Source organism: Lactuca serriola, chromosome 3 (genome assembly GCF_051521515.1).
Source record: "Lactuca serriola cultivar US96UC23 chromosome 3, Lser_US96UC23_V15, whole genome shotgun sequence".
NCBI classification, from domain to species: domain Eukaryota; kingdom Viridiplantae; phylum Streptophyta; class Magnoliopsida; order Asterales; family Asteraceae; genus Lactuca; species Lactuca serriola.
In genome coordinates, this window is record NC_136410.1 from 295,615,082 (window position 1) to 295,624,686 (window position 9,605).

General features: G+C 37.6%; 1 protein-coding gene across 1 annotated transcript; it reads left to right on the top strand.

Annotated features, from left to right (window-relative positions):
• Positions 1–6,536: 6,536 nt before the first annotated feature.
• On the top strand, positions 6,537–8,055 carry LOC145096304 (uncharacterized). Its single transcript, XM_079034052.1, has 4 exons — positions 6,537–6,921; positions 6,969–7,213; positions 7,271–7,540; positions 7,978–8,055. Exons 1-4 carry the CDS (start codon positions 6,537–6,539, stop codon positions 8,053–8,055), a joined length of 978 nt encoding a protein of 325 aa, XP_078890178.1.
• The last annotated feature ends 1,550 nt before the right edge of the window (positions 8,056–9,605 follow it).

Below are 9,605 nucleotides of genomic sequence, written 5' to 3' on the forward strand. Positions count from 1 at the left end.
GCTTACCAGTTACCTGAGAATACAAGTTATTTTGAAAATGGTCAACATATAGAATGTTGGTGAGTTCATAAGCAGGTTTGCTATGAAAATGTTGTGTAGTTTGAAAGAAAACAACCCAGAAATTCCGATATTTTCTGAAAAGACCATTGTTTATATAAAAGTGTGAAGATCCGTAAATATATGAATGATGATTTCAAAATGTGTATAATTGAAAAACTTTGTATTAAAAGTACCAGTGAAAAATGTTGAACTTCCCCGGAAAACCCAATGTTTTTCAAAAAGAAAAATATCATATAACGGTTCGAATTGTTATCCCCTTACGTGAATGATTTTGACTTACCTTGGTTACTTGATTTATATTGGATTTATTTATATGAGTCGTTATAACCATGCATGATAATGACTAGTCCGTCTGTCTTGGCACCTGGCGAACGCCAAAATTGATCTTAAGATTTTGTCACCCTAGACTGGCTGACTCTAACTGTAGCGAACAGTTGAGGTGTAGGGGAGTCACCCCCGTATAGATCTATACACAAACTCTCGCTCTCCCTCCACGAGACTTTGATTATAACTACAGACTACTACCGACACACGTTGGTGCCACCCGTTATTACTCACGAAATCCCAATTGACTTTGATTACTATTGATTATCGACCTGTATTTGTTTACTTGGACCTTATTAGAAATACTAATGGGCCACTAAGGCCCAATAGCACTTAAAAGCCATTGAGGTCCCTTAAATATGAAATTCGGTCGTAAAAGGCCCAATAACATTTATTATTATTCCTTGGGCCCAAAAATCATGTTAATGGGTCACAAAGGCCCAACAAGCATGATTGGACTTTCAAGCCCAAAGTTTTGAATGTTTACTTGTTTTAGGAATTGTATAATTGTTGGAAGGTTTGATTGGACGATTGTTATTTTTGTATCGACACGAGACCGACCGATTTGTTTATAACGATATTTGGATTATACGTATATTCATCTCTCTATTTTCATGAGTTGTAACTTTTCTTATTTTTTTACTCAAATATCTTAAAAATAAAATAATTGGTTCAAAATGTTGGACTGACCCCTTTTCAGCCCTTCTTTAATATAAATAACAATTTTAGTCATTTATACAAAAAAAAGACATTTTAAGCCCCTAAATCATTTTCTTGACACCTTTGACTTATATACTTATTCAATTGATATTTTTTTAGCTCAAAACTTATTCTTTGGCAGTTTCAGCCCTTCCAGAAAAGTGTTTTTCGGTTAAAGCCCAAACTTTTTGCAACTTTACAATTTTGGCCCAAAATCCAAAAACTTTACATTTATCATCCTTTTTGGGAAACGAGAAGCATTTTAACCCTTGAAATTGTCTTGTTTAACTTTTTATCCCCTGTTTTGAGGAATTTATCATTTTAGCCCCTTGAAAATCATGTTTTTCGCAATTTTGGGCTTAGTGGGCCGAAAAGCCAAAAAATTGGCCCTTTAAGCTACAATTTACATTTCAAGTCCTTTGAAGAGCATAATATTCATAAAAGCATTTATTGTAACTGTTTAAACTCTTTTGATCCTTAAGAAAAACTGTGAATGGCAATTTTCTTGAGTCCGTTTGTGTTGTGTCTTGGGCCTTAAGTTTTGTATCCGGATTGGGCCTGTCCATCCGTGATTGTCTAGATTAGGTTAGGGATTATCTAGATTAGCTAATAGGGTTTTACTATAAATATGCATGCATGTATGCATGATAAGTAGTTGATTTGTTACGTTCAATATTGTAAACCCTAAACACCTCTACAGTCGACGTCCTTTATCGAGCTCTTCTGAGGTGTTAAAGCATTAATCATTCGACATATTCAGCTCCATTCTTGTGTTCTTTATTACGTCCTTGTTTATTAACTTGCATAGAATCATATGATCCTAATAGAACAATGTTCTAGCAATTGGTATAAGAAAAAGGAGATTGTGTGATCAATACACATTCCTTCTGTATTCAGAATACTTTAGGGTTTCCACTTTTATCGTATAAATAGAAGTCGTCTTCTTCATATCGGCGGTAACTTTGTTTCTGATAAAACCCTAATCTCAAGTTTATAGGTTTGATTCTATTAGCTCACCATGTCTCATGAAGATTCGCAAATAAACCCCATCAACATCTCAAACCGCATTGGATCAACAACCAGAATACCCATACTCTACACTCAAGACTATGAAGTATGGGCTCAACACTTCGAAGACTACGTCGTTGGTTCTGAACACAATGGCTATCTCATCTGGGAAGCTATCACGCTTGGGCCATTTGTTCACTCAGGAACGAACACAACTCTCAAGTCCCAAAAGGATTACAACAAGCTGGTGGCGGATGTAGACAAGATGCCGCAGGACGAGGATAATCAGATTCGCCTTGCAGTCTGATACCTTTCGGTTGGTTGGTTCGTGCACAATAGCCAAAGAAATTTGGGATAGATTGAACGAGCTCTATTCGACCGATGATGATTCGGAACACTCCATACAAACCTTGTTATTGTCTGAATTTCGAGCTTTCGAACAAAAACCAGAGGAAAAACTCATACAGACTTTCGATCGGTTCAATCATCTGCTGAGTAACATGATCAAGCATGGAATAGAGAGGAAATTGATCGAGCAGAAAGTAACTTTTATTAATGGGCTGCGACCAGAATGGATAGCCATAGTGTCAACTGTGAAAGCACATGAACAATTCAAATCCTACTCTCTAGCGAAACTAGTGGGAATACTCAAGTCCCATGAAAGCGTGGTAACCAAAGAAGCAATAGTAGTCTCTGGTATGGGATCTATGGCTCTTGTCTCAAAAGGGAAAAGTATCCTAAAAGATGAAGAAGAGACGGACATGTCTGAGTGTGATCTGAATAGTAAGGAATATGCTTTGATGATATCCAATCTGAAGAAGTTTGCAAGAAGAAAATTTCCTGTCAACAAGAACTGAAATTGGCAGGGAAGTTACAGCTCTGAGAAAGTTAAAGAAGAAGCGAAGAACTCCTCTCAAAAGGATGATGAAAAGAAGTAGAGCAAGCTTGCAAGAGACTCTGGATACGAATGCAATTACTGTCACGGCAAGAACCATTTTGCCAAAGATTGCATGTTAAGCAAATTGGCTGAGAGAAAGAGGGTGAAGATGATGAGGCGTACTATATGCACAAGTTAGAAGAAATCAAGAAGAAGAAGATGACTAACAGCTCAATGAATGCCTTGATTGTCCAGGAGAATGCTGGGGAAGATGAGTTCGGTGGCGTAGAAGTGTGGTCAACCGACTCTGAAGTTGAAGAGGTTAGAAGGCCCACTCATGGAAAGGGTTATGTGACAAAGGAAGGAGGTTCATTTGGAAAGTGTTTAATTGTCACTGCTGGCCTATCAACTGAAAGTGCAGATAAGGAACCGAACCTGACAAAGAACAAGTGTTTAGCAGCCAACGCAGTAAGTGAGAAGATCAATGACTGTGATCGGCTGATCAAAAAGGTACAATCTATTCTTGAATTTCTTAAAATCCCAACAACAGATTCTGAAGAAGAATTAACTGAATTAAACTTTAAATTTTCTATCCTAAGTAGTAGCCTCATGCGAACTCGCTTAGCGAATTTGAACCTAACTAACCAACTCAGCAGGGTGTCTTCAAAAAGTGAGGAAAGAAGAATGTGGATTGAGCTGAAGGAAGCGGAGTTAGTTAGAGCTAGGGATGAAAGCATTTATTTTCAAAGGCACAATTTAAAGTTTTTTAAACAAAGAAATGTTTTTTGTTTAATTGCTAAGCGTTTATATACTAATATAGCTCAATTGCATTTAAGTTGTGAGATAGGAAAGAAAATTCATAAGATGATTTTGCCATTTCTTGAATATAAGGAAGACGAGATAATAGCAGAATGTGAATCAGAAGTATCATCCGAAGAGACGTCCGTATCATATAAAATTGGTCTGGAAAAAATAGAAACCTTAATTGATTCAAAGGAACACAAATGTATGTTAAAAGACATTTTAGATGAAAATGATAGGTTAAAAATTAAGTCGGACACAATTCACTCATTTGACCAATCTAATGCCAAACTAGCTTCTAAAAATAAAATAAACTTAGAAAATACGTCTGAATTTGATGAAGAAAGTGAGATGAGTGAGATATATGTTGATGAGGTAGTTGATTGCTCTGAGTTTATGAAGAGCGAAACCGAGAATGAGAAACCATTAATCTCAGAAAATTCAGTGGAATTTGCTCGTCTAGCAACGGATAAGGAAAAGAAACTCAAAGAAAAAGCCGCGGTTTTTCAAAAGGTTCAAATTGTGCTGAATCAGGTATATGTAGCTAAAGGAGTTACTCCAAGACAAACAACAGAACTAAGAGTCATGGTGGAGAAAGACAATGCAGAAGGGTGCGAAGATTTCTTCTAATCAGCTACTATAGATAATGAAGACGAAACAGTAGGCTTATATGAGTAGACCTCTTGGAGAGTTAAAGGAAGATACGTAGCTGAACCCTTAAATAAACCCTCAAGTTCTGACAAACCAAGAACCAGTAGAACCAAAGATATTCCTATAGAACCGAAAGAAGAACCGAAAGCACGAGTCAAAACAACCGAAACTCAAAGAGACACGCAAAAGGAAATCTTCAACATGCACAAATCACAGAAGCAACTGGCTGAGCAAAGACGCTTAGGAAATCAAAGATATGAAAAGAATCTAAATGAGTGAAAGAGTTACTGGAATTCACAAAATTTCAAGTATATTCCTCCCAAGAAAATCTCAAAGTACAAGGGAAAGGAAATAGTAAAAGAAAATTTCAGCCCAAGTTTTTACTATTCCAAGTCTAAGAACCGAAAGTCATGTTTCGGTCCGTAGACTGGCTTCGGTCCAAAGTCAACTTTCGGTCCCCCTACTAGTTCTTAACCTAGTTTCGGTCCCCAGTCAAATTTTTGTTTCAACAAACCTCAAGGAAAAGCAAATTTGAAAACAAATATCAAAGGAAAAGGAAAGCTAACTTCTGATACTAGGATCCATAACAAGCAATCATCAGCTAATCCTAGGAGCCACACGCCATCAAACAAACTAACCAACGAATTCAAATTTAAACAAGATAAACCAAAATTAAGGTATATACAATTAAAAGAAAAGATCAAACTACTCTCATTAAACGAACTTATTTGGTTGATATTTCTACTGTAATTCCTTTTTCTGTGAAAGACTCACCAGGACCCAATAAACTTTGGGTTCTTAAATCTGCTTAAGTTTGCAGGTAATCAGTGACGAGTAGTTCGATGATGAATGGTACATAGATAGTGGCTGCTCACATCACATGACAGGAAGGAAGGAAGAGCTGAGGGAGTTTCGGTCCCTGAAGGATGGTGGGTGTGTAACGTATGGAAACAATTCCTATGGAACAATCAAGGGATATGGCATGATAACCAATGGAGACTTCTCGATTAGGAAAGTGGCGTATGTAGAAGGATTACAACACAACCTCATCAGCGTGTCGCAATTAGTTGTGGGCACAGGTTTGAAAGTATCATTTGATGATGAGGGGTCTGAGATAATTGAAAAACAATCCAAAAAGGTTCTGCTGAAATATGAACGTAAGGGAGAAATGTACCCTCTGAATCTAAATCCAATTTGAGGTACACGAACTATTTGTCTGCTGTCAAAGGTGAATACCGATGAAAGCTGATTATAGCATCGACACCTATCGCATCTGAACTTCAAAGACATCAACAAATTGGTGCTTCGTGACCATGTTCGGGGCCTCCCTCTTCTCAAGTTCGATAAGGAGCATCTATGTGTTGCATGTGAGATGGGAAAACAGAGCAGAAAGAGCCACCCTACACGCATAAACACGAAGATAGTTGAAGCACTTGAACTATTGCACATCGACTTGTGTGGACCTTCGGCTATCAAGAGCATCGGTGGTAGTAACTACATTCTTGTTATTGTAGATGATTTTTCACACTTCACCTGGGTTTTCTTTCTTAAGCAGAAGTCAGATGCAACCCCTAAGATCAAGACATTTATCAAACAAGTGGGAGTACAGCTGAGGAAGACGGTGCGAAACATGAAAAGTGACAATGGTCTGGAATTCAAGAACAAGGATTTTGAGGACTTTCTGAATGATAAGGGGATAACTCACAACTTTCCGGCCCGTTATACACCACAACAGAATGGGATTGTTGAAAGACGAAACCGTTCTCTATGTGAAGCTGCCAGAGCAATGCTTAGTTTCGCCTCACTACTATTATACTTCTGGTCTGATGCAATTGGCACTTCTTGCTACACTCAGAATCGGTCCTTGCTCAACAAAAGATTCTCAATTACTCCAGATGAGATCTCAAATAATAGGAAGCCTAATGTCAAATTTTTCCACATATTCGGTTCAAGGTGCTTTATTTTCAAATCTAAAGAGAACCGAAATAAGTTTGACGTCAAAGCTGATGAGGGAATTTTTCTGGGTTATTCTCTGTCATCAAAAGCATACAAAGTGTTGAATAAATGCTCCAAAAGAATTGAAGAGACTTATTATGTCACCTTTGATGAAAATTATATGAAGAAGGTTCGGAGGACTGAAGGTGACCTTGGTGACATATTCCCAGAATCTGGACAATTCTCAATTCCAATATCCAACTTGTTCGAGGAATACATTCGGCTGTTTGATGAACCAGAGAAAACAATTCATTCAGAGGCGACAGCAGCAGATAACAAAATCGATAATCTCAAAAAGGTCATTGACGAAGCTGTTAAAGAGATGGAAAGTGAACCTAAAGGTGCTACGTCATCAACTGGCTCTCCAAACAAAGATTCAAAGTTCAAGGGGGAGAGCTCCAAAGCACCAAAGACAACCGAAGTATCTGTTCAGGGGGAGACTCCTATTCCCTCCTCAACACTTAAAGGTCTAGGTGGAGGTGATAGTACTGATCCAAAACCAACAAGTAATAGGTCAATCGAGGGGAGACACCAACTTCCACTGGTACTGCAGACTCTGATGTTGACAGAGATTACACTTCGCCAGTCGAGGGGGGGAAAGAGAAAGAGAATGCAACTGATGAAGGTGAGGATGATCAATCAGAATTTGAAGAAGAGGTGGAAGCTGAATTGAATCCAGAATCTGATCCAAACTATCCTCCGTTAGTAAAATGGACAAAGGACCATCCCAAGGAGCAGATCATTGGTGAATCTTCTGAAAAAGTTCTTACTCATTCTCAATTGAAAGCGAAACAAATTGTATTATTCTCTAAAGTTGAATTTTGTATGTTTAATTCGTTTATTTCCAAAATTGAGCCAAAAACTGTAAATGCTGCACTTGATCATTCTGATTGGGTTCAAGCAATGCAGGATGAGCTCCTTGAGTTCGAACGCAACCGAGATTGGAGGTTGATTCCTACACCAAAAGATGCTTTTGTAGTTGGCTTGAAAGGGGTATTTAGAAATAAATTGGACAAAGAAGGAAACGTCATTCGCAACAAGGCTCGGTTGGTGGTGAAAGGATACTGCCAAGAGGAAGGGACAGATTATGAGAAAACCTTCGCTCCAGTAGCTAGGTTGGAATCAGTTAGAATCTTCTTGGCATATATTGTTCATAAAAACTTTGAAGTTTTTCAAATGGATGTCAAATGTGCGTTATTGAATGGAGAATTAGAAGAAACAGTCTATGTTGAGAAATAGCCAGGTTTTCTGAATGAAAAATACCCTGATCATTGCTATGTGCTAGATAAAGTTGTCTATGGATTAAAGAAAGCACCGAGGGCCTGGTATGAAACACTAACTTGCTTTTTGAAAATGTAAAAATTTAAGCAAGGTTTGGTTGACCCAACCTTCTTTCGTAAGAAGGAAGGAGAACATCTGATGATTGTTCAGATTTATGTTGATGATATCATCTTCGGCTCCACGAATCCTAGCTTAATAGCTGAATTCAGGAAGTTGATGGAGACTAAATTTGAAATGAGCGCAATGGGTCTAATTAATTTTTTCCTTGGTTTAAATACTAGATAGGGACCAGAAGGTATATTCATCAACCAGGAGGCTTATACAAAGAACTTACTGACGAAATTCGGAATGCAGGGTGATTCAAAAGTGAAGGTTCCTATGGCATTTGGCACAAAGTTAACTCCATCTCTGGAAAAACTTGATGTGGACATAACACTATATTGTCAAATGATAGGATCCCTTATGTATCTAACAGCTAGTAGACCAGACATTATGTTTTCTGTCTGTTATTGTGCCAGGTTTCAAGTCAATCCAAGAGAACCTCACATGGTGGCAGTAAAGAATATTTTTTGTTATCTGAAGAGAACCTCATCTCTCGGTCTTAGGTATCCTGCAAGATCTGGATTCTTCATTTAAGCCTTTTCTGATGCTGATCTAGGAGGATGTGGACAGGACAGAAAGAGCACAACAGGAGGATGCCAATTTCTTGACGGGAAACTTGTTAGCTAGCAGTCCAAGAAACAAACTTGTGTTTCACTATCCACAGCTGAAGCTGAGTATATAGCTGCAACATCTTGCACTTCTTAGTGCTATGGATTCAAAGTCAACTAAGAGACTATGGGCTTAGTATGAAGAAGATCCCTCTCTACTGCGACTCAGAAAGTGCAATTAGGATTTGTCACAATCCAGTGCAACATTCAAAAACCAAGCACATTGCACTTACATATCATTTCATCAAGGATCATGTAGAAGATGGGAATATGGAAGTACACTTTGTTCGATCTGTTGATCAACTGGCTGACATCTTTACTAAAGCCTTACCTGAAGCTACCTTTAAGAAAATTTTACAAGGCTTAGGCATGATGAAAGGAGAGTCGGTACCGAATCCTCAAATCTCTCACTAAAAATTAGACAAGCGAAATGGAGCGAACGCTCGGTCTATTTCGGCTCCATAATTTTTGGGAACTGAAATGAACCGAACACTCAGTCTATTTCGACTCTGGAATTTTAGGGAACCAAAATGAACTGACAGCTCGGTCTATCTTGGCTCCGTAATTTTCAGGAACCGAAATGAACCGAACGCTCGGTCTATTTCACTTCACTCATCTAATATTAGGTTTCGGTTGTGTATCCTGTACATTCTCTTGTTTTTAAGTCGATTTAAATTTAGTTATTTTATTATTCTGTTTTTCTTCTTTTTCAGAAAATTTCAAAAATCCAAAAATAATATATCTTTCTGTTTTTATTCTTTTTCAGAAAATTTCAAAAATCCAAAAATATTTTATCTTTCTGTTTTTATTCATTTTCAAAGAACTTCTAAATTTCTAAGATATTTTATCTTTCTGTTTTTATTCTTTTTCAGAAAATTCCAAAAATTCAAAAATATATTTTTTGTTTCGTTTGTTTGTTTGGTTTATGTGGTGTGTTTCTTTGTTCTTCTTAAGTGATAAAAGTACTAGGACAATAAAGTGTGGATCTAAGGCAGGTATCTTTCGTTTCAATACGAACTAGTTAAGGGTCCCTAGAAGCATGCTGCTGCATGTTGACCTAAGTCTCTACGACTATGACCAAGCCTTAATGATTCGATCTACACCTATCATTTCTTCCCAATCAAGCTGATCAAATCTACTCGGTCTAGAGCTACCTTACTCTTCTCATACGAGATAAAAAAATTCTGCTTTGCCACGAC

Bases quoted from the DNA above. Each gene is read 5' to 3' on its own strand.
- LOC145096304 (XM_079034052.1), top strand. From the start codon at position 6,537: ATGAAGAAGGTTCGGAGGACTGAAGGTGACCTTGGTGACATATTCCCA. The intron at 6,922-6,968 runs GTAATAGGTCAA...CTGGTACTGCAG, and splicing joins TACTGATCCAAAACCAACAA to ACTCTGATGTTGACAGAGAT. The intron at 7,214-7,270 runs GTATTATTCTCT...TCCAAAATTGAG, and splicing joins AATTGAAAGCGAAACAAATT to CCAAAAACTGTAAATGCTGC.